This window comes from Ciconia boyciana, chromosome 3, assembly GCF_034638445.1.
Source record: "Ciconia boyciana chromosome 3, ASM3463844v1, whole genome shotgun sequence".
Classification (NCBI taxonomy): Eukaryota; Metazoa; Chordata; class Aves; order Ciconiiformes; family Ciconiidae; genus Ciconia; species Ciconia boyciana.
The window spans coordinates 92,652,690-92,677,764 of NC_132936.1; the positions used below are offsets into that span (position 1 = coordinate 92,652,690).

General features: G+C 37.6%; 1 protein-coding gene across 1 annotated transcript in view; it reads left to right on the top strand.

The window, feature by feature from the left end:
• Window positions 1-4,833: 4,833 nt before the first annotated feature.
• The window catches only part of TTC27 (tetratricopeptide repeat domain 27), a 134,442-nt gene continuing 114,200 nt past the window's right edge, over window positions 4,834-25,075 (top strand). The window contains exons 1-5 of the mRNA XM_072856610.1: window positions 4,834-5,143; window positions 8,113-8,290; window positions 13,925-14,054; window positions 21,161-21,301; window positions 24,116-24,218. Of these exons, the coding sequence (XP_072712711.1) occupies window positions 4,849-5,143; window positions 8,113-8,290; window positions 13,925-14,054; window positions 21,161-21,301; window positions 24,116-24,218 (847 nt within the window). The 5' untranslated portion in view covers window positions 4,834-4,848. The remainder of the gene's footprint in view (window positions 5,144-8,112; window positions 8,291-13,924; window positions 14,055-21,160; window positions 21,302-24,115; window positions 24,219-25,075) is intronic.

A 25,075-nucleotide genomic window follows, 5' to 3' on the forward strand; every position in this document is an offset into this window, starting at 1 on the left:
GAAGAGATTAAAGTTATCATGTAGCTTTAATACAAGATTCTATCTGTTCCAGCTGAAATTTCTGTTTGATGTAGCGTGACTGGAACCAACTTTGTTTGGCTTTCTTCCTCCACACCAACAAAGAGAATCCAACAAATGAAAGCCCTTTAATATAAAAAAAAAAAAATTAATCTCATTTTAAATCCTTCTCTCTCTTTCTGAAGCTAGCAAAGAAAGACAGGCAATGTTGCTGTATAAAAAACTAAGACATCATGAGATAATGATTCTGTGTGAGCTCATTTGAGAAGGCCTTAAACCCTTTGCAAACTCAGGCATGATATGACATGCTTATTTAATGAATTCTTCTTTTGTTGAATTATTTTCACATAAGCTTTGGTTTCTTTGTCTGAAAACTCACAGATGTTATGTAGTTGAGGCAGAGCAAATTTCTGCTAATTAACCAGGCAAGAATTAGTTTATAAAAGTCCAGATGAGGTATGTTCTGATGTGACAGGAGAAAAAAGAAGGGACAGAGAAACATTTGCTAAATTAACAACAAATATATATTCATGAACATCAGGAAAGACAATAGTAAATGAATGGCTAAATTTAAGAAAAACTAACCTATTAAGAGTGGGAAGACTGCACCTCAGATCTTACAATTTTGTTTTACAGACAGAATATATGTTTACTCGAGACCTACTTCATCTTTGCCTAGTTATTTACTGATCTTGGGTACCATACAAAAAGAGATACAGTAATATTAGTATATATTTTCTAAATGATCGGTGAAGATTAATGTCAGCACTTTTAGGAGAGTTACCACAATATCAGAGAAGAGCTGTCCAGGGCTATTTGCAACTGGCCATGTTCTTTGTTGTACATTCTCAAAGACTGGTTTGAATCCCTCTTTCTTTTCTTGTTGTGCAGTGGCCTACGCTGCCTCTCCCTGTTATTGTTTTATAAAGTCATTAGTAAGAGAAGAATTTCCTAACCGCTGTTATTTTAGCGCATTAGAAGTGCAGCTTCTCTACCTCCACCTCACTGACTGAGCAGAGATTGTGTTATTCAGGGCCTGGGGGAAGCAAGAGCATAAGTTGGCTAACTGGTCAGACCTGAGAGAACCTATGGATACAATGCTAGTTGGCGAATGTAGTGAAGCAACTATAATATATGTCAAGTATCACATCAGTCCCTGTGATTGAGATATACTACTAGTAGCTTGTAACAGCTGTATAATAATTGTCATTCTTTTGCCTTTGTCACCTCAAGACTGTAAGTCTACATTTATTTTTAATTGCAAATGTAACTGGAAAAGCTGTAGGTATGCTGGAAGCTTTCTGAGGGACCACCTCTCTCCTTACAGTGAGGGCCTGTGCATTAACTCAGCAAAACTGAAGAATATAGTTTGAATATTTAGCTGATGTCTTTTGGGGGACACTAAGCTTCGAACAAGCTTGAAGTGTGTTTCTCGTGCTGTAACTCAAGAGGATGTAACCTTAAATATGATGATTCACAAAGAATAACTGGTTACTGGGATATAGCTTGACTGAACTAACAGAGCCAAAGTAAGAAAAGCTGATAGAATTCCCCAATACAAGCCTTGCAGCTCCCTTCCTCAAATATTATGTTCCAGAGATATATGTTCCTAGGTGATCTGTCTAACCAGATACATCAAATATTCTCTTCAGAATTGCAAAAGTTTGGTTACACAATCTTGCAAGTTTTCATCCTGCTATACCAAAGAGTGGGTTTTCTCCTCAATTCCTCCCCTTTCCCCACTCCTCAAATAGCAAATCAACTGTTGTTCAAAAATGGCATACAACACAATTGCTTCTTTCTTCAGCAGTACCAGAGATCTGGCACACAAAATTGAGGATGAATTTAAAATTCATGTAACAGCAGCTTTTACAAACAGCAGCTCATTGTTAAAAATGTCATAATAAATGTCTATGCTAGTAATAATTACTTTAAACTTGCCAAATCTTTTTTTACAGGTAGAGGTTTTTTGGTAGTCCACAATGAGATCATCTGTTTCAAAAGGCTTTAGGAAAAAAACCCTGCAACAGAAGATAAATACTGCATCAAAACAGCAGCACAGATATCTTGCAAGGTGACATTAAACGTTCTAGTTCAGATACCACAGTAGCACAACACTTCATATGGATAATTTTCTTACACTCTCGGAAGAAAGTTACAGATGAAGGTTATTCTCTGAACACTCTTGTATCAGAAGGTTTGATTATCTAATTCCTGCTTAGAAATAATAAGCAGCACTACATTAAAATCTTCAGTCCGCACTACACAGTATTGCAAAAGGCTTGCTTCCCTTTGAGCAGAAGCAGATTGCAGATTGCAGAAGCAATCCTTAAACGCAAACAAAACCTGTTGACTATTCTTTGAGAAATATATGCATATTCTTCAAATCATTTAGGGAAGCAAGCTTAAGCAGCAGACTTCAGTAAGTCTGTGGCAAATGGCAACTGATAAACAATCAAAACCATCTTTTACATCAGCAGTAACACTCAGTCCACTGTCAGTCTGGAGTGCACTAATTCCTGCTGGTGGTACTCCTGCCCACATACCCGCTATAGTTTCTAGATGCCTCCAGGACTGAATTGTAAGGGTAAAAACCCCACATATTGGGGGAACTGGCAGATGTGAGAAAGACAGCAAAATATTTCTCATTTTTATTAAGTAATTATATTTATCAACTATTTATTCCCAGAAAATTTTACTTTACCAGTTTTCCCTGAAAATAAAAATCAGAAAATCCCACAACAGGAATTTTGATTTTAATGTTATTGACAGATCATGCAAATTTATTTTTAATTTGTTTACTAAATTCTTAGTTGTATTTTGACAGATATTCTGAGTTCTGTGAAAAAAAAAAAAGGAGTGGTGGTGGTGAAAAGGAGTGTTATTTTACATTTTAGTTAGATCTCACTTAAGAATTTACCCATTTAATTTTGGAAAATCTACGTACATTTAATGCAGATCTATTACTTGGAAGGTAAAGAAATTTGTTACTGTGTAAGTTACATTTAAACACAAAGAATTAGCCTAACTCCTGACTATTATATTTTTGATACATAATCACAATTCTATTGCTACACACACAAAGAGTAAGCAAGTAAAATCGTTTTGATTTCAGGCATTCTACTTTTTAACAGTGAATTTAATAAAATAAACTTCATAGATTTCATTATTTTTCTAACACAGTACATGGAAACTGAACTATTTACTATGTTTTAAGAATTTCTGTAACACACTACTTCCAGGATGAACATTCATTTTTGGTTCACAGTTCCTGGAACTGACAGTGAGTTGATGACTATCTATTAACTATATAAATTTCTATCAGTTTTCTTGTCAAAATTGATACAAATAGAATGGATTGTTTCAGGTCAGAAAGTAAGTTGAAAAGCAACATTTTTATTTAACTGCATTTTGGTCTTATAAATTTTATTAAAATTAAATTTGAAATTAATAGCCTGTATATTAAAGCCCAAACAGGCAATAACCTATTACAGTCATCTAAATAAAAAGCTGCATTAAGTCTTCCTCAAATTGTAATGATTTTGTTAGATATGGAAGCATGATGAAAAGACTTTTAATTTTTGAAGACTAACAAACTAAGATTGACAAATACTCTATTTCATGATACTGCACCTAATATCAAAATGAATTACACTGCAGTAATCTTCATAATATTCATCTTTCCATATCAGGAATTTGCCCCCTGCTGTGAAGGCCTTCTGGTTTCTGACTTGATTACCTTCAAGTTTCATTAACAGCTCTGAGAGAACATTTTTATTGTTTCAACTGTTTCATTCCATTTTGAATGAGCAGGAGGGCATGGCCTTTTTTCTCCTCTTCTGATGTACATGCACATGATGACAGTTGAGCTCAGAAATGATGGGACAGAATTATGTTCCTATACGCATCCAGACAGGTGCTGAAATAAATACAGGAACAGACCAAAGCACGCTCCTCACCTCCTCTTAAATCTTATTAAGCCAATTCAACCACACGTCTGTGTCCAAACCACCTTTAGGCATGCAGGTACCTAGACCTATTCAAAAGAAATCCTGCCTGGTTACTAATCGTATTTAATGTTTTCTCTCTTATCTACTTTAAATCTGGAACACTGTCATTTTTCTCACCTATGCAGATGAAAAATTGGTTTTACACATTCTAACTTCCCGATCCTGTGCAAACGTTGCCTGAGAGAAAACACGACCCACACACCACCCAGTCAGACAACCGAGCTCGTACGGACAGACACAAGGAAAGCCCCTGCAAACTAGCTGCCGAGGTGCTCCGGGCGCCACACCCACGGCAACACGGAGCCCGCCCCCGCTACGAGGCCCTGCCCCAATGGCGGCCCGGCCCGGCCAGGTCCGCCTCCCCCTGAGGGCTGGGCGCCTCAGCCGGCGCCTGCCGCTCCCCCCGGGGACCTCACAGAGGCTTCTCCACACGGAAGCGCATAGGCAGACGCCATACACCTATGTACACGTACGCGTGCCTATGTCTACCTGCGCTCGCCTCACAAGCTACTGCTTCGGGGCCAGCGCCAACTCCCGCGGGGTACGAAAACACCCCGGTTCTGCCCGCCCCGCCCCGCCTCCCGCCCCGCCGCTGCCGGCAACGACCCCGCGAGGGCGCGGCACCTGGCGGGGGCGGGGCGCAGAGCTCCCACACGCACACCCCGCCCCATCCCCCGCCCCGCGCACGTGGGGCTCGTGCCGAGGCACGTGGCTGCCGGCTGCGCCCGGGGCGCGCTCCCACACCCCCCTTCCAGGTCCCCGCAGCGCGCACGCGCCTCCTCCCGCCTCCCCCGCTCTGACAAGAGCGCGCGCGGGGCAGATGGGCAGTGCGGCTGCTGTTGCGCCGGCGCGGCACCGCCTCCTCCCGGCGTGCTCGGCGCCAGTGTCATGGCGGCTCCCTGCGGCCAGTTCCTGCACATGGGTTGAAGGGACGCCGGCAGCGCCTGTCAGCGCAGGGGCTGCGAGCCGCGAGAGAGAAAGCGAGGGAGGCGGCAGTGGTGGGGAGTGGGGTGGGGGCGGCGGGACCATGCTGGCCCTGGAGCGCTCCCTGCTGAGAGGCTTCCTCAGCGCGACGGAGTCCCTGGAGTGGAAGCAGGGCGAAGTCGTGGCGGCAGGTGAGGGGAGGTCCCGGTGGCGGGGGGGAGGGTGCCCAGCCGTTTTTGTAGGTATCCGGAGCCACCAACGTCTCCTCTGGCCCTAGGCCGAGCCGGGGCCGCGGCTGGCGTCTCCCTCAACCCGCGCCCGCTCCGGGGATGGCCGTGTTCCCCCTTCCCGCTCTTTCTGCTCCTTGCCGGGCTCCGGGGGGCTCCTGCCGGCGCCGCGGGGCGGGGGAGGCCCGTTGGGCTCGTCAGCCTGGAGGGGCGCTAGCGGCACTGCCGGCAGGGCTGAGGCCAGAGGTGCGGCCGCTGCGCCGGGGCTCTCCCCAGAGTTTCTCGGCTGCTACCTGCCGGTCCGACGGGGCTTCAGGTGGTGAGGCTGCGGCTGCAGCAGTCCCTGCCCTGCGGCCGGCAGACGCCCCACCGCCCGCTTCATGTCGGCACTCTGGAGGCTTTTAATCACGGTGCTTCCTTCGATTGCCTCATGACCCACGAGTGAAAGACTACCTGCCTGTTTGAACTTGGCAGTGATATGAAACTCGCTCTTGTAGGAAAACATGAGAAGAAAAAGTCTGGCATGAGCCACCTGTTCTATATTTTGTTAGTTATTTAGTCACAGTTGCTTGAGGGAACAATGGAAGGTAGTCTCTTGAGGGGACTTGATTAGGTTGTTACTGACCCAGCTTTCCTGCAGGGGAAGACAGCAGCTTTTAAAATGTAACATTTGTCATGAAAAGGCACTTCCATGTTTCAGACAGCCTAGAAGTACAGTTGTGTTCGAGTCACGTGCCATGCTCTTTAAAACATTTAGGGGCTGTAGTATATTGAAAGACTCATTTATCCTTACCCAAGCACTTACTGAATTTTGGAAAAGAACTGTACAGAGCTACTCAGCTCTATTTCTTTATGTTACTTCTTATTTAACCTTAATCATTCTACTGTCAGGAATGTTAGGTGATGTGACTGACATCTGTCAGATCTGTCTTATCTTTTCACTGAGAGTTGTGTATGCTGTTTGTGGTGTGTTTTGTTGGTTTGGGTTTTTTTGTTTGGTGTTTTTTGTGTTTGTTTTTTTTGTTTTGGTTTTTTTTAGTGTGCTGTTGTAAGATGTGGGGAAGACTGTTGTTGAAGAAAGGTATCTTGCAGTAGAGATAGGAAATGGTGGGGTTTGTGATGATTCTTAGTTTTCACTTACATGGGCACTTCCTATTGACGATCCTGAAACTAAATTTAAAGACTGTGACCTTGAATTTGTGTCGTGTCTTATGAGAAGCTAAACACAATCAAAAGCAGATTTTATGTGCTTACAGTTATGTTACAGTGTTACTGGAAAGAGAAAAACTCAATATTCTTCATTAGTGTTCTCACAGCCAATAGTTATTCTACAAACTACAGCATTGCGTGTCTGGGCAACTATAGTCCAATATAAAGAAGTTGTCATTTGGTGAAAGAAAGTCTCCCCAAAGCATAGACTGGAGAAAATTTTTCATTATATCTGTTCTCTGTGAGAGTATGATGTCAGCAGGGCTGCAGAACCATTACGATTCTTTTGCATATGCCCTTCCAGCTACAGCTTAAAGTGTTTTTTAAGTCATCTAGCACAAATGATCTGTTACATTATTTAGTTGATCATTGTTGTAAGGAACAAGAGTAAATTCTGGTCAACAGCCTGGTCCAGAGATATTAGAATGAATGTATCTCTATCAGCCATTCCTACCAAGTCATCCATTGCTGCTGTTGAATGGTTCTGTACTTGGTCTTCCCATATGTCTGAGATTTAGAATACTTCCTTATCTGGATGAACTTGTGGTTGGTATTTGGTTCACTTCCTTGCACAGCTGCTGCTTGTGTGGATCTATACCTGTGCTAGCATTAAATTGACTAGCTCGGGTACTAATATTAGTGTAGCTATGGTAACACTGAGTGCACAGGAGCTGCTATCCTGACTGGAATCACAGATTAATATTAAGGCACCTATCCTATGCAGACCTCTGCATTTCCTTGGGTGCACCATTACCAGCATCTGCATCAGCTAGTTTAAAACTAGTTAGTACATCTACATGAATTGTTGCCACAGCTGCAGTGTAGACAGATACTGATTTTGCTCAAGAAGATAAGGTTTTAACATGGTGAAGTTGTTCTAACAGCTGCTGGATTGACTGCACTGTAGCATATCTGAAGAAAACAGGGAAGATACCTTCTGTGAACAAAGTTGTAGCCTGGGTCAAGAATTTAGTGGGTTTGGAGCTTCTTAGGAACTAAATGTATAGCACTTCATGACTTCTGTTTGTTTTGAAGGGCTTCAGTGGTGAAACATTCATGGATCCAAATCCACCTGAGTAGTTACTCCTAAGAATCTGACTCCATATGCAGACTTCTCATTTAGATAGTAAACTTATCATAGGAAAATAATTTTTATGAAGCTAAAGTCATATTGCCCATTCTTTGTGAATATTCTAGGCAATTAAAGGAAGGACTGAGTAGTTTCTGCAGTTTTACGTGATAATTTATTCACTGAACTCTTGCAAGTATTGAACTATTTTTATTTGTCTTGTTTCCCCTAAAAGGGTTCTCTAATCTGTGAAATTATTGTCTTATAGGATTTTAGTGTAACACAGTAATGTAAAATGTTTTGGAGGAAGAAAACTCTCTTGTGATAATTGAATTAGTCTTCAATAACTGTAGTGTACATATTTGAAAGGCCATTGATGTATTTCCCCTGAAATTTCAGTGCAAGTTTGTGTTTTACATTCATCTGGCAGTTTGTATTTCACTGTTACATTAATACAAGTTCTGTAAAATTTATTTTTAATAAAGTGATATCTGATGCTGCTGTTCTTTAGTTCCAATGCAACTGCACTTTTGCTGCAATGTAAACGAAGATTCATTCCTTGAAAGGGGAGTGATATATGTTTTGGTTTGAATAGCTCTTGTAGGATGAAGTTGTTTCAAAGTTTACACTGATTTCTTTTTTTCTTTTTTCCCAGAAAGTGGATCATTATTGCAGTTGATTTTTGATGGGAAATACGAGGCAATATTTTCAAATTCAGTCATCCAGAATGTTTTCAGTGCATCTGCTGTGACAGAAGAGAACATTGACAGTTACTTGGAGAAACAGATCCTAGCATACCTGGACTGTTCTGCAGAGGTTGATAACATGGAAAGGTGGAAATTATTATTTATTATATGGAAGATTAATAGAGGCCATGTTTGATTTTTACAAAGGGCATTTTTTAATTTTATAATATTTGACATAGGGCCTCCAAAATTCTTGTTCTGACAGAAAAACAGAAAACAGATTTCTCAGCTTGTTCCCCCCCACTCCCCTGGGGCATCTATTCATTATCACTGTTTCTTTCACTGGATAGGATTGTGACATGAGGGTTTGTTGAAAACACTAGCTTTATTTACAGTGATTACCTCTGAAGCTGCTGGTATAAAGAAGCCAACAAATGTAAATTTATGTTGCCATGTATCATCAAACAGTTTTCCCTCTGAAATGTTGCATTAGATTTATGTGACTACTTGAAGTACCATGTACCATGTAATGTTAACTGTCCAAGCAATGCCTGTATTTCTAAGTCTGATTTATAGTCAGGTTCTACTCTTCTTAATGTAAAATAAGTAAGGGATTACTCATGGATGCTATTTATTGATTAATTGTTTTCTTCACAAGACTTTCTCTGATAGAGTCTCTCTAATTGTACTGCATATGCTAATTCTTGCTGTTAATGAGTCTGACTTTAGTGTTTACAGTTTGCTACGTAAATAATGAACAGACTGAAATCTATTACACTAGGGATAGTAGAAGCAGAAAACTATATATATGTGTGTATGTGTATATATATTTGTTTACTTTAAAAGGTGAGGGCAGACAAAAGTTTTGCTGAAATAAGAGCAAAAGATAAGAGAAGATAAAGGTAAAAAGAAAGTAAGAGGAAGGTAATGTATTGCCAATAAGTGTGGCTGAGTACAAATACCTGTGTTTTGGTATGACAGACATGAAAACAAGAGTTTTTGCTAAAATACCAGAGAAACAAATAGTTGGCACCTCTAAAATACTGAGCTGAGATTCGTTAGTGATCATAGTGTGTCAAAGGCTTACCTTCTAGCGTGGTACACAATATGATGCGCTCCTGTTTTCTGAGTTGTAATGTTCAGAGGTTGTTCCCATGTGTTTTAGTCTCTGGGTGTTTTTTTCTTTTATTTTTCTTTCTTGCTTTGTGCTGTTGCTGTTAAATATTAGCTGGAGTTTAGGTGGTAACATAGTCTAGAGAAATTTTTCAATATTGCTGGATTCTGTCATTTTTCAATAGTTTATTCTGAATAATGCAGCAAGGAAAGAAAGATAGGTCAGGACTTCAACAGACCCAATCCTGATCTTAATCATTGCTTGAAATATGTGTTGCTCCTTGAAATATGTGTTGCTGCCTTTATGAACCATTCAGCTTCTTAAAGATAATCATAGTCTATATCATGCACTCAGTAATACTTTATACATATCCTGTCATGGCTATGTCCTCTTTTCCTGCTCCTGCTGTGAGCTTTTATTGGCCTGTATGCCATTTGCAGGACTCTGCTGCTGCTGTCCTACTGCAGACAGCAAACCAATTTGTTCTTCAGGTGCTCATACTCCAGCTCTTTGGTCTTTGGTTTTCTTGTTCCCCCTGCAACTCTAGGGCAGCATTAGAAGCCCTCTTGCCGGAAGATACGGAGGCAGATCTACAATATTTAGCCTTTCAGAAGCAGACAGAGGGTTTTCTGTCCAAAATTACAGCCTGGAGTTTTATTCAAAATGAAAGTGTGTAGTCTTCAAAATGTATCAGTGTCTGCCAGAAACATTTTTTGTTTGTAGCAGTCAAGTGAATTTGTTAAGCTCTGTCAGTATTAATATAAGAAGCTTTGAATATTAGTGCTGAAGGAAGTAAGTTGTGACTTTCCCTTGATAAAAAAAACTTCTACTGAAAGACAGATAATTTCCTATTTTAGGTAGGCACTGCTTATAGCACTTAAATCTATACCATGTTTGTTTGTCTCCAATGACTTTCTAAGTTAAAATGTGTTACATAGTTATTTTTCCTACCTGCAGGCCCTATGCCCTGTAACTGCCTTATGAAGGAATTAATGGTGAAAATGTTTTTGTCTATTTTTTTTAATGGTGAAAATGTCATTTTCTTTTTTTGCTGAATGATTCAAAGGAAGTGCAGCAAACCTTTAAGTTCCAGCTCAGAAAATTCAGAAAGACACTGGTTTTCTTGTGACTTTTGGTAGATGGGCTTAGTTCAAATATATGCTTTTTTCCTGAACTGAAAGTTGTAACTCTGGAGATTAAAAAACTCAATGGGAGTCGAATTCAATCAGAAACAGAAAGTTGGATAATGTTAATCTTATTCTTTTAACACAATATAAACACAGTACAAAGTATGGTTTTATAATAGTGTTAAAAGACCTCTTAAGGAGTTCTTCTGAAGCTAAAACTGAGCAGCTTGAGGGCAAAGCAGCTCAAAATTTGGAAATAGATTATAATTTCTTTGGACATAGCCTGTAACTTTTTCCACTTTCAAATCTATGGTTCTGTATTTAACAGTATTTTAAAGTTTGCTGCAACTTTTTCTATCATTTTAACTGCTTCCAGGCTTCCCCTGCCCCTGACATTTTTTCACTATGGCACTTGTAAACTTTATGGCTTAAAAATGAAGTCTCAAAGCATTCCTTACAATAAACTTACTGAATAGGAGATTTTTTTACTTTTTTTCCTGCTATTGCTATTCACTTTGATAGTTAACAGTTATCTTCTACAGAAAACATAGCTTCATAGCTGTATTTTAAATCAGCAAATTGTAGGGGATGAAGCAATAGTATATATGTTAACCATGTAGAGGGGGAATACCTTTTTTTTTTTCCCCTGAGGTCCATGTGAAGGAGGTGCATTCATTGCCTTACATACAGTTTGATTCTAAAGACTGGAAGGAAATAGTGTGCAGGACACAACAAAAAGAATATTTTTGGAGAGCTTGTTTCAAAAGCGCCTGAAGGTCTGTTGTTATGTGTGACTCCAAAACCTAAACAAACAAGGCAATGAGCACTAACACTTGTTTTTATTGACCATGGGTTTACTACTTTTACCTTATTTAACATATAAATGAATACCAAACTTTCCAAGACAAATCCATACAATAAAGCTTGTTATGATTTCCCAACTTGAACACTGAATGGTATTTCTGGTATTTCTCTTGGGACATCTGATGATTGGTTAACTGGTGGAATAAATTATTGCTGTTTCTGCAGCTTGCTTTGATGCATATGAATTGAAAAAAAAAACTATTCAGTGTCTAATTTTGCTTTGACTTCTCTTCTGTAATTTCTGGCTTCACTAAAAAGAAAAGAAACGCTCCCAAAACCTGTAACCTAATTGCACCTTAAGCATAGCCCGGCTATTGATTATTTTCTCACTCTTATACTTTGTTTGTAAATTCTAGCATTATATGCAAATCCATTATTTTTTCAAATACAAATGCTCTATTATTCTCTATTTTGAATTTGAGCAAGATTAAGTATAGCAGTATGAATATTACAGTGGAGTGTATACAAGCATCTGATTTTACATCATGGATGACAACCCTACTGGACTTAGTGTAAACAGTCTTCAAAAAAGAAAAGGCAGCAAAACCCCCATTCACATAGAGAAAGGAAGAACAAGATGGACGGATACAGACATATGTCTAAGGAAATATAAGAAATCAAACTATGTATGTCACCATAGTAAGTGGGACACTTGCAGCTGTTGCTTTTCAGGCAGCCTTTGGGAGGTGAGCATTTGCAGGTCTGTATTGTAAGTGTGAAGGGCAGTCAGGGAAGTAGAATAGAATTTTTTCTTGGGGAAGAAAATAGGGGATAGGCAAGGGAGGCTAGCATTTGCAGGGATTAGAGCTTGGAATTGACCTTCTGATACAGAATGAGTGATAAGGAGACTGGAAGTTGGTCATGGATCTGAAAAAGGGGAAAAAAAATCAATTGGTGATGACAAATTAGCCTGCGGAAAGACAGTATCCCAGCCAAAGTAATGGAATTGGTTATCAGTTGTTTCAGAGGCCTTCTGTGTGGATATAACTGTGTCAAGACTTCAAGCAAGTTTGCCTGCCAGATAGATAGATGTCAGTAATGTTAAAATAAATAAAAAATTAGTAGTAGAAATAATAGTGTAAATGATAAAATAATGAAAATGAGTATTCAAAAGACTGAAGTGCATCTGTCAAATCACAGTGCAGAGATGGCTGATTATTCTGTATGTTATCATCTTTCAGAAGCTTTGAAGCATAATTTATCATGGGAGAATAATTAGAAAATGTATGTCTGGTTTGTGTGTAATGGTAATAATTTAGTGTACAGTAATCGTTAGTGCTTTGTGTTCTGGAGTTATTTGGAAGTTTAATGGTAATCTTAGATATGTATTCAAATAATATTTGCTGGTAGGTAGTTACTGGCTGAATAATGACAGCTAGTAAATGTTATCATCTTGTTCGACAAGAACTCTTTATACCAGTCCTTGTTCTCTAACTCTCCTGAAGGGTCTGTTATTTATTTATTTTTTTTTTTCAATCAAGCATTCCCCACCCCTGCTTTCTCATTGTTCTACATCTTTTGTCACATTCTTGCCCACCAGCCACTTGTTTGTGTGTGGCTTTTCTATTTGACTTTGTTTTTTTAGGGGTTGTATAACACTTTATCCTTTTGTTTCCATTTGGAGGACTCTTGCATCTTTAAGTCCTTGTTTTATAGCAAAAAAAAAAAAGATGACTAGGTTTTTCCAATTCAGATATGCTCCTTAACATGCCAATTTTTATATCAAATCAGCACAAATAAAATGTTGACTTTTTGTAGGCAGGAGGCATATTATATATGTGACAGGGCCCTAGTTGGCACATGACTGATTATAACACAATAAGGTTCTGAGTCAATAAGGAGTCATAAAACAAACAAGAAGTTTGTGTAAATCTCCTAAAAGTCTACACCTGTTAAATTGTCCATTAAATTCTGAGGTATTGTGCGTTGCCTTCTGCTGACCACATAGATTATGTTACTGTAGGTGCATAAAGAAATAATATCATCATGATGTTAGATGAGCTTAGTCTTGCAAATAAGGAAAATTTTACCATACTTAGTTTCAGGAATGAAACAAAGTTTCATAATTCCATCTTTAAATAAAATATTATGGTTTAAATTAAAAAGCATGATTGAATGAGATAACACTTGCTGCCAAAGTATCTGAACCAACTTGGAGGTGATAGTTTTGCACTTTTTTTGATGCTTATTTAGTTATTTTCACTCCCTCTGATAATAAAACAAACAGCTATGTCAAAGCAAAAATAAATATGCTGTTTTGGAACATATGCTAATGTGATGTCTTTTCTCTGAAAATACTGGGGATTAGATTTATCATGAGAAACTATAACAACTGTGCAATAGGCAAACATGGGATAATCTGCATCCTATGCTAATCTGCTTCTGATCTCTGATTAGATACAGCCTTAAATTTTGAAACATATGAACTAACTGTGCTTCCAAAATGTTTGTCGTTAATTACAACCATTATAAACAAATGTATTTTCAAGCCTTTTAGTTCCCCATATGCATTCTTGAATACTACATTCATTGTATTTTCCTAACAAGAGAGCGATTTGATTTTTTTTTAAGTTTTTTTTTTAAGGCTTTGAATTAGTACAAGAATTAATCAGATCTTGTAGCCTTAATTAAAAATATATAATATGTTGCTAATTGCTTTTCTTATCTATATTACAGGCAGAGGCTGGTGTTTCTACTTGGTGTGGGCAGTTTGCAGCTCTTTGTTCAAAGCAATTGGACTGGGCCTCCTGTTCAGTTAAAGCTTCAGGACTTTTTGCCACCTGCATTGCTACAGAAATTCTGTGAGGTATACGTGGATTTTAATAAGCTCTCCTTTTATTGTCACTGCTTTTCACAAATAGCCATAACACACAGATGTGTCAGAGAAGGCACATCTGTGAGGCGCAGTACTAGAATGAATTGCCTTGATTGTTGATCCTGCTGGCTGCTACTGCAAGCATCTTCAGCTATATCAGTTTTATAAGCGAGTGTCCTAAAAGTAGTTACTCTATTTCTCTACTTAAGAGATTTCCTGCTGGAGATGTTGGTTTTGGATGGGGAAGACATGTTTATTATATGGGATCATTGACTCGAAGGGCATTTGCAGTCAATAAACCTTTTATTTATTTATTTTGGGATGTGTTCTTAGCTGGATCAAAGAAAGATATGTTAAATGGCTTAGAAGTTTTCCCTCCTTAGGGTAAGGTAGAAGCTGCATATCTTGCAAATAACAGAATATCTGGCAGATACTAAGAGAACAGCAGATGTGGATGCTCAGTATCCTGTTAGGCTCATGGATGATGCCAAGTGAATTGTAGTAGTATTAGTATAAAAATGCTAACTCAAATAGAGCTTTTGGAAGAGGAGGGGAATGTAGGAGATGAAACTGAGGACTGTCAGTTTTATTTACTTTGGCATCTTTTTATGTAAATAACCCATCAACACCATAACTTCTTTTTAGTGAGATGTGTGTATTGTTTCTCATGGACTCTTCTGCACCTTCGGTTCAGCACAGCTTCTTGAGCATTAATTTTTCTGTTGGAATTAGAGCTATGGTAAAATACTGAGTACAGCAGCATGTCAGGGAAGAACATATCACTAGTCTCTGCTAATGCTAAATCTACACTTGAGTTTGAATTATTTAGAATTTCACTGTGAATAAGGTATGGACCATGAGCAATGTAAATGCTTTGAACTGTGCAATGAGGGGAGGTTTGAGTATATGAAAAGTTTCACATAAAACCATTGGATCTGTGTTGCATCATTGTGGCATGTTTTTGCAAGAATTCCATAATTCATAAAGTCCTGCCGTAGGTTCGTTTGCAAGGTTGTATTTCAAAATAACTAATTCAGATATAGTATCTCTCCCCCTTTTTTAAATAGATGTGTATCAGTTTGGTTTATCTTTTAGAGCTGACATGATGTGTATGTAGCTGACACGGTGTATGTGTTTTTTGCTTGATTTTTGATACTAGAAATTCAAATCTTATATTCTGATGACTAAATAACAGCAGAAACCAAGTGTACTAAACATTCTAGGGTGTGAAATGAGTTAGCAGAAGTTTTGAAGTATGCTCTTTCTGAGGGGAAAAGTTTAATTTGCCTTTATATAACCAAAAAAATAATACATACACTCATTTCTTCCATTCTCCTTATAATTTGTTTATAATCTTTAAGATTATAGTATTAAAATATTCTTACAATCTGTGGGTTCTGTTTACTGAAGAACTCTAATATTCTGTTAGTGTATATGCACAGGCTGCAGTGTAGCACAGAGGCTGCAGCCCAAGATGATAGTCATAGAATTGCTGTCATTGACAGAGTTCACAGACCCGTAAAACACTATGTTCATAATTTCTATTAACCATCCCATTTGTTGTCTATCTTAATGGAAGAGTGAGATACTAATTGCCTGTTGAATAAGGGAATACATGTCCTCTGTTTAGTTTCTGTTATGTTTCTGCTGTGGCTGTGAATGTAATGCACTGAAAGATGTTTGCTTACACAGAGGTGGTATTCCAGAAACTAAATTGGCAAGAGATTATAAAGGAAAACAGACTTGAGCATACTTGATTTCTAATGAGTACTGCTGCAGAAAAGACAACACACTTTGATGTTGCTGCAAGGTTTAGCTATTTATGCATTCAGGCAGAAGAAGTTTACCTCTTTTCATATTACTGTTATCTATATTATCTTTTTCTGAAACGTTAGTGGGGATTTTTTCCAAGAGCACTAAACATTTATGTGCTAAAATATAACATCCAGTTCTTTTCTTTATTAAATGTCTTAATTCAAAAGCTTTTGTATGTTTTGAATTATCTTTATGTACTTACTTTTCTTTCCAAGGGTTCTTAGTATATAAACACTCTGTAAAAATGAACATATTGGTAAACTGACATTTTTATGCTTCCATTAATCCAGCTTTCCTCTCTTGCATACACAGATATTCAGAAAAAGTGGGTTAAAAATATAGCTCTAATTTTCTCCATCTGTTGTAATCTTCCATAGTCTGTCATCAAGACTGATACAATCCTGTTTTAAATAGACCTTCCATTTTTCAGGTTTTCAGACTAAAATGATCTTTCCCATGTCAAGGTTAAAAAATTATGTCTTCATGTTTCTTTTAGCCTGCTCTAAGTAGTATCACTAACTTTCAGCCTTACAATGTCTCATTTATTTCAGGAATATTTTCAAAACTGTTATTCTTATTTTCAGAACACTTTATTGGATTAGTATTAACTTTATCCTTTCAGGCTATATAACTGCTGCCATTTCTATCCTTTGAAAGTTTCACCTCTGGGTCAGTGGTGTAGTTTCATTTCTGCTCCCAGATAACTTCTGAATGCATCATTAATTTCTTATGAGTGCATTAAGACTGCATGAGACTATAATTAATTTCAGTGAAGAACAAATAAAATAGCCTCTTTTAGATGAGTTGCTGGTAGGGGCCTCTTGGATGTCTTCCATGAACAATATTCATGAGTATGGGTACATTATTTCCCATCCCCCAAATTGATTCCAGCCTTCTCTGTAAATTACAGTTACATTCATGTACTCTATTAAGATTTCTTTTTATGTTCTGTAGAACTGGCTTGTGCTTTTCTCTTTTGAGTCCGCACATAAGTATTTCAGTAATTCCTAAACAGAAAACCAGCTAGAGTTTTAGTTATTAGGTGTCTTTCAGTTTTCTAAAATAGCTTCAAGACTTTACCACACCAATTAAATAGCCTGACTGATACTACCTTGAATTTTTTAATAAGTGAATTGTGTTAAAGGAAGATTGAAAAAGTACTGGATTTCAGTTAAAATGGATTAGCAGTTCTGGCTTTGAACTTGATGGGATTAGACTAAAACATCTTTAATGAGCTAAGTGCTTATTATAAGTGGGATATGATAATAGGCTCCTTGTGCCTTAAAGAACTGTCACTGTCTGTCTGCATGTAAGGGAATAAAAGGTACAGAACTGTTGAAGTTGGAGCATGTTTATCCTGCCTTAAGACTTTCTGAGTATTAGCCCATACAACTGAGTTTAGTATTTTCAGTAGATGAACTGGACAAAACTGTGCAGTAGGACTAATTAAGACCACTGATACTGTAAGAATGTTGTGAGGACAAGCAGCTTTAATTGTTTGTTGTCTGAATTTAATATTCATAAGTAGGATATATTTGGTAACAGTGAGAAGCTCCATCTGGAAGAAGATCCCAATGTGTTAGTTGATAATACATGTAAATAACTGGTAGGAATTCTCCAAATAGATATTATCAACAGCTCCTGCTGGCCTCTTTGTAATTTCCAGGTTGATTCCAAATAATGAGGTTTGGAATGCGTTTGAATAATTTTTTCCTTATACTTGTATTACTGCTTCTTTTATGCATTATTTGATCCTTTTGCTGGAAGAGACTGAAATATTACCACATTTCTATTGATACCGATAGCCATGGTCATAATTCAGATGAAAAACTAAGTACTTATGAGCATAACTCTTATTTAACTTAATATGGTAAGAGCATTCATAACTCAGTACTCTTACATAATGTTTAGCGCTCTCAGGGAAGACTTGCTTATGGTAGCTCACCTTTATCTTTAGTCTGCAACTCTGCTCTGTGTGGGTTACCTGTTGCTGGCTTGGATCATGAAACTGGAGACAGCTTCCTCTGTAATCTTAGCTCCTGTGCAGAAAGTTGAAGAGAGAAGCAGTTACAAAGAAAACCAATTTTTCCATCCCCTAAAATGTAGAGTGAATTCTGTTCCAAAGGACCAAGTCTTTGGCTGGTAATCTCAGTACATCCTCCATTATTCTGGAAGATAGATCACCTTAGCTTTGCCAAATGGCAAATTGTTGTGCAATAGTCTTTGTAGTGTTTAAAATCTGAGAAGACCAGTATATAAGGCTTAGTAGTCACATACAGATTCCTTATTTGATAGTTTGTTTGTTTTTCCCTCCTTCTCTCTGTTTTTTAATTAATTCTTCCCAAGCCTTTAGTCTGGCTTTTTCTACCTCTGTATTTGTCTGCATTTACCTTTTTAAGATTTAGGGGCAAGATCCCCAAGACTGAGAGAGAGCTGATGAAATGTTAGGAAGGCCAGTTCAGAGCAGTCCCTTATACAAAAGTAAAAGTGTACCAAATGCTCACTTTGCCTCTAATCATTATCATTAGCAAGAAAAGAACATGAAGCCTCTAACTAAAAATCTCATACACTCTGTTCTCAGAGCTATTGAATGTGAATGGCAGAATTTAATCATTACTCAGATGGTAACAGTTGTGCTGGGAAATGCTTTGGAAATACTGTGAAATAGCCAAGAGTACTGTCCAGCTTGCAGTTGATGTAGGGCTTTAGTAGTAGTTACTTAACAGCAGCCATTAAGTTAATGTTTGGAAGTTGAATACATAACCAGCTGTGTTTCAGAGATTAAAAAAATATGTATTAAGAGTGAATTGAGCTTCATTTGTCTGTATTTAGTCCAGAGGTGGGCAAACGGAACTACCTGCAGGTCCAACAGAAACTAGATGATTACCTCAGCGACTTCTCAGTATATGTTCATAAGGTAATTGTCTAGTATATGTTTCTGTGCTTTAAGAAAATGATTCCTAAATAAAATAATTACATGTTTTGATGACAAGTCTGGTGAAGAATGGAAAGACTCAACACTCTAACCCAGGTTTACTAGGTCAGGAACATTGCGTTAGCAAGTCTTGGGTTGTGTCCATTTTGAGATATGTGAAAATTTTGAGCTATAGGAGATAGGTTTGACACTTTTAAATATTCAAAATGTTTCAACACAGGAAGACAAGCTCAAAATTTTCTTTTTACTCTAGGCCAATGTTTTAGGGATTTTTGTGGACTTGATTCCTAACTTTTCAGCCATGGAAGCTGTAAAAGCTTAAATGTCTATCTCTTTTATATGTAGCTGTTGTCTCATCTTAAAGACTACCTTAGGGCAGTAAATTCTGTTGTTAGAATTCTGCACTGATAATGCAGTCTTAGAGCGGAAGTTAGAAGAATGAATGTTGGTTTAGGCTTTCTAAGCTAAAAGAAAAGGATATCTGCTTTCCTGTATGGGATTTGCTTCATGGAAAAGAACATGGATTTGTTAAAATAGAATATAGCGGTTCTTTGGCTCTGAGACTTGTTGGCTTATCGTCAAGGCTGTGACATGTCATCATCTCTCCCTTCTCCCTCCCTTATTACATTCCTTGTAATGTTACATTAGCTGGACTGAGCTCTCCAGTGAAAGGATTTGAAATGTGAATTTGAGATTAATTGGTTGCTACAGTGCTTAAACAAGTGTAGATTATTATAGCATAGCAAGGCTGTTGTAGAAAACGGTTCTGTAACAAAGTTTACAGGTGCTTTGCTTTCCCACTGAGTATTTTAAGTACTGTCTACTTTGACAATAGAAAGAATCAAAAAGGAGCAGACAGAAAAAAAGCTTAAGTTAAACTGAAAATTATATTGTGTCCTATTATATATGTGTGTGTGTATATTTTAAAAATGAATCTTTAGAAGTACTGAATTATGACTTTCCCTCTCAAAATCGGAGTAGAGATGTTGGTAAGGCCGTTCCTTTCTGAATCACTAGAGGTGGGAGGGATCTGGTATACTTCCACTTGGCAGTTTCATTCCTTTATTCTCAAGTGGTTTGTCAGGCTATTGTAAACTTTGTTTTCCACGGTGGGATTCAAATGGCTGCAGTGATGTCATGCAAGAATTCCACTTTGAGTAGATAAATTGAAGTCCCCACACATTGTCTACAAAGTAAAAGTATTTTCAATGTTAATGCAAGATAAATAATAAACCGAAGCAAATCAGAAAAAAAAGCCTTAAGATTACCTAGTGAACTAGGGGAATAATGTGGCTTAACATCTTTTATCTTTAATGTAACCTGTTGGTAAAGGTATTGAAAAGAGTTTCAAATAACTTAGGAATTACATTATTTGTTTAGTTTAAAAAGCTGAAATGTGATTCAGGTAACTTCTGTCCTGGTTGTGCAGACTGAGTAAGAATCTTTCTCAGGCAAGTGACTTCAATGCAAGCTGTCATTTAACCTTTTCTTCTTCTCTTTCCCTTCCGTTCCCTTTCCTTGCCCCTTTCATACCAACTGAAAACAAAAGCCCTACTTTTTTTAGTTTGGAAAGGAAGCCTGCCGTATGAGAACCAGGAATATACTGATGACCTGACATCTCCCTGAGTCTGAAGATAAACTGCTTGAATGCTTTCATTGCATTAAAAGGGAGAGAAGAATAGGTGACTGTCAGATGACAGTCACCACTGAGAGACAGATTCCCTGGAGAGCTACCTCAAGTCCATTAAGTAAAAGAATTACTGTAAGGGCACGTCATACAGGAAAGCATCCAAAGTAGAAAGGGATTTTTATTTATTGGACAAAGGGAAGAATGACTCTAATATTGCTGCCCTGACGCCACTCTAACAGGAAGCTCCCTCTGGGGAAAGAGGAAGATAACACGTACTGACATCACTGGAGGAATATCTAGTGTATTTGAGTGCTGTAGGATTAATTTAACTAACAAATTATTTTATTTCTATGATTATAAATTGAATGGCATGGATTTACCAGAAGTTTTTCCCCTTCGATCATGGGAAGGTTTATATTACTGGAATGTGTTTGGAGATAGTATTGACTGGGCATAGGCATTTCAGGTGGGAGGAAATCAGTCTTTCAGATCATGTTGATAGGGTGTATCTGGACAGCAAGAAACAAGGCAGAATTCACCATGACTTGGTAAAAGGTTGAGACTCCAAGAGACGGTAATTTGTTTTTTTAAATGTGTTGAGTAGACTTTTTCCTTAAGTACATGAATAGTTATTTTTCCTAATTCTATATTACATGATTTGTTTATAAACTTACTGCTGTTTCCTGAAACTTGTAATTTTTTTCATTCTTCTTTCAGCCGCAAATGCTGCATGCAGCTGTTCTGAAGATGCTGGTTCTAGATGGTGAATCAGTCTATACCTTGACTTCTCATGCTATTTTGCTGCTTATAGCCAGGATAATCCTTGTGAATTCAAGACACAAACTTGCTTCTTTTCAGGTAAGAAATATGTGACTAATGATTATGACTGCCAGCTACTCATTAATTGGTGTTCTCATTCTTTTTTTCATACCTAATTGAATCAGTATAACTTCCATTTCTTTTTCTGTAGCTCTGAGGTTTTTTGTCTCTAAGAAACAGTTCAGACAAAGTGATTACAATTAAATGCAAGTATCTTTTTCTTAAAGATAAGCTATTTCCTCACTGTCTTCCCCAAAAGAGAAGAAAGATGCCTTCATTACCAGGAAAAATTAGAAAACTTAATAGGAAGCAACTTTTTAAAAAGACACATACTTTGTGAAATTATTTGAGGGGGGATGGGAGGAATGCCCTATAATGCAGCATACATATACTATGTCCTTTTTAACAAGCTTTGGGACACTGTTAACCATTACTGTATGAATTCTAAGCCGTGAGTTCTAGAGGCCAAGGAAGTCCTCTCATTTGTTTGTCATTTGTCCTCTACCTCTTTTGCAGGCATCCATATGGAAGCTACCTTAATTTTCTGTTATGCTTGTATCTTAAAAACAAGAAGATATTATAAAAACCCTCTCAAGAAGAGGTTCGTCTTTACCTCCTTTGTAGTTTAGCAGCGGGCTGGTTGGTAGCAGGACTCTCTGGAACTGGGGGGCTTTTAACAGCAGTGACTTCTCTTTATTGCATTCCAGTTGAACAGAATTTGGCTGGAGATCAAAATGCCACATGGTCCCTCTTTATGCTTGGCTGACAACATCCATTCCCAGCTGGGTCTTTGTATGAGTGATGAATTAAACTGTGTGGGAGATGTTGGCTGTACTGCATTTCTGGAAGCCAAGCTCTTCCATCATTTTCCCTGTTATTCACAGATGAGTGCTGTTGAATTTCAGCAATTGGGTCAGTCAGGGAGGCAGAAAATGTACCTGGTATAGAAAATTCCCTTACTGCTTACCCTCGGACTGACATAATGGGGAGCTGCCTTCTACCCAGTGCAGGTTCAATTGTGCCTACATCAAGTTTGGATAGTAGTTCAAAGGCAGCAACTGATAAAAACTACTTTCATCAACAGGTCAATGTAGCAATTAAAACTTGCCATTCTTTCTTGTTCAGCTTGATTCAAAGGAAGTCTCTTAATACCTTTACTTCTTAAGATTAGTGCAAATAAATTTAAAATAGGGTAAAATGCTCTGAGATATATTATCTAAAGCATTAATAAAGCCCTGTTTTATTCAAAAATGCTATTGTACATGGAAGATTAAATGCTTAAAAATAATAAAAAAATTCTTAACTTGGCTCCCAAAAAACTAACGTTGCTGATAGAATATTGTACAGAGCTCAGCTGGCTTACCTGAAACTTTATAAGTATGCTGTCTCTGATTCTAACATTTCTGAGTGGCAAGCATCAGGCCTCAGGAAACTGTATCATTAAGCTGGATACTCAGTTGTGTGGGAAAATGAATACTTCATTATATAAAGCTAAACTGAAGTAATTTGAAACTTATTTACGTTGCCTTTAGGTTTCTAAATAAGTGATGAAATATTGCGATTTGACTTTTTTCACAAAGTCTGTTTGTGTGCTTTTACTTTGTTCAGCTTGCTATCAAAAGTCATCTTTCATTGCTTTTTAAAAGAGATGCTATTATTCTTTTTGATGGTTCCTTTCTAGGGACATTACAGGCAACTACATGTGATTGGTTTAGATGTTTTTGCTGGAATACTGTACAGTCCTTAGGTCGGTCTGATATAAGCATACCTGTATAAAAAGTTCAGAATATAGGTGCCTCTCAGAAGTACTCAGACATCTGTTTCATAGAAAATTATTGGCATGCTGATAGTAGCAGAAAAACTAGCAATCATTAGAGCTTGTGTAGGGGTATGCCCTATGTTCACAGATGATAATCTTAAGTATAATTTTGAGAATAGAATATTGTATTATCAATTAGCTTTTCCAAGCATTTCCACCTGGTACAGCTAGAGAGGGATAAGGTATGCTGGGGAACTTATGTTTTGTGTACACAGTTTTCTAAAATCAGGTATTTCCTGAGCTGTGATTCAGCTCTGCTATAGAATGATTACTTAGTTCAGTAAGGTATTTGCCCTTCTGAAATTCCACATACAAACATTAATACTTTCAGTTGTGATTTTAAGGTGTTCTCATGAGCAGTTATGGTCCTCTTCCACATCTCTGTCTCCTTTCTGCCCCCACCTGAAGAAATTAAAAAAAAAAAAAAAAAGATTAAAGAGAACAGGAAAAAATGCATAGAAGGGCAACACTGGATGATCAGAAATACTGAATGGCTTCCGTACAAAAAGTAACTAAATAGTCTAGGACTCTTCAGGCTGGAAAGATTACTGAAGTGTGAGATCATGGCTGTCTGTTAAAATCATGAATGTGACACGAAAGAAGATAAGTAGCAAACAGGTTTTTTTTTGGGGGGGGCCTTTCTGTTACAAGAATTAGGAGGTATGAAATCAAAGTAGCAAGTGGCTGCTCCAAAATAAGCACACACAAGTATTTCTTCTATCTTCTGTTCACAGAGTTTCTTACCAGATTGTGGTCCTAAAGATTTGCAGGGTTCAAAGAGCAGCTAGAAAAATGAACGGAGGAAAAGCCCATCAAACTATTAGAGCACTGTAGAGCTGCTTGAATATGTTCATCTTTATGCTAGGTTAGCGCTCACTTTTTATATAAAAAACCATCTATTTTGGTCGAGTTTGTGTTTTTTAGAAATTAGAATTGAATAGATTATGAAATCTATATTTTAAAGCCACTTTTTTCTTTTTTTTAAAAAGGATCTATACTTGTTATTAACGTGAAGTATCTGTATTTTATTTCAGACATTATCTTGGTGGACTCTAAGATATGTGAATATTCACCAGCAGTTGTTAGAGGAGAGATCACTTGACCTATTTACTCTTGCCCAGACCTGTATAAAACAAGGTATGTTTCTAATTACTTGGTTTATTGGCCTACAGCATCACTTGTAAGATATCACGGGGGAGGGGAGTTTGTAGGCACAACTCTTGCAACATGATGCTTATCAGATGCTTATGTAACTACAGACTAGAGGGAAGAGAAGTCACTTAAATTGACGTGGACTTGTATGGCACGTGCTATTTTCCAAACTCTAAGATGAAAATGGGAATGTGTGATTGTAGTCAAAGGTTTTCTTCCCCTGTGCTTAGCACTGTTAACTTATCACAAGCTCACTTGAAGCCATTCTGTACAGTTTTCATTCCTTATTTAACTGAGCTTATTTTGGTTTGAAAAGAGAGTGTCCTTGTTCTTCTGTATCTTCATGGGGGAGATAAACTTCTTTCCTGTTTTCTCTATCCCCACCTAAGTTTTGAGATTTGTTACCTCTCTGCATTATATGTAGAGAAAATAGATAATGTTTAAATTATGTAAAATATATAGATGTTTATGAAAGCATAATGTAGAAAGTTAAAATGTCAAATGTAATTATATTGCTTGGAATTTTTTCTAAGAGAAACAAACTCTTATATAGACTGTTAATATCATTTGCTACAGCAACTTATAAAACTGGAAAAAGGAGGCAAGCTTTTATGTACATTGGCCCCTCACTACTTACTTAGCTGAAGATTCTTCATTTAACTTCACAAACCTGAAATTTCCAACCAATCACATTTAAGAAATTTTCTATTGCATTTAGAGGTGAATTGTCATGTATGTTTTATTTTGACAAAGGAGGCAATCTTAAATGCCAAAGTTTCAAGTCTCCCCTCTCCTACCACACCTTAATGGAGCTTTTTTGATCTGAACCATATGTAGGTTCA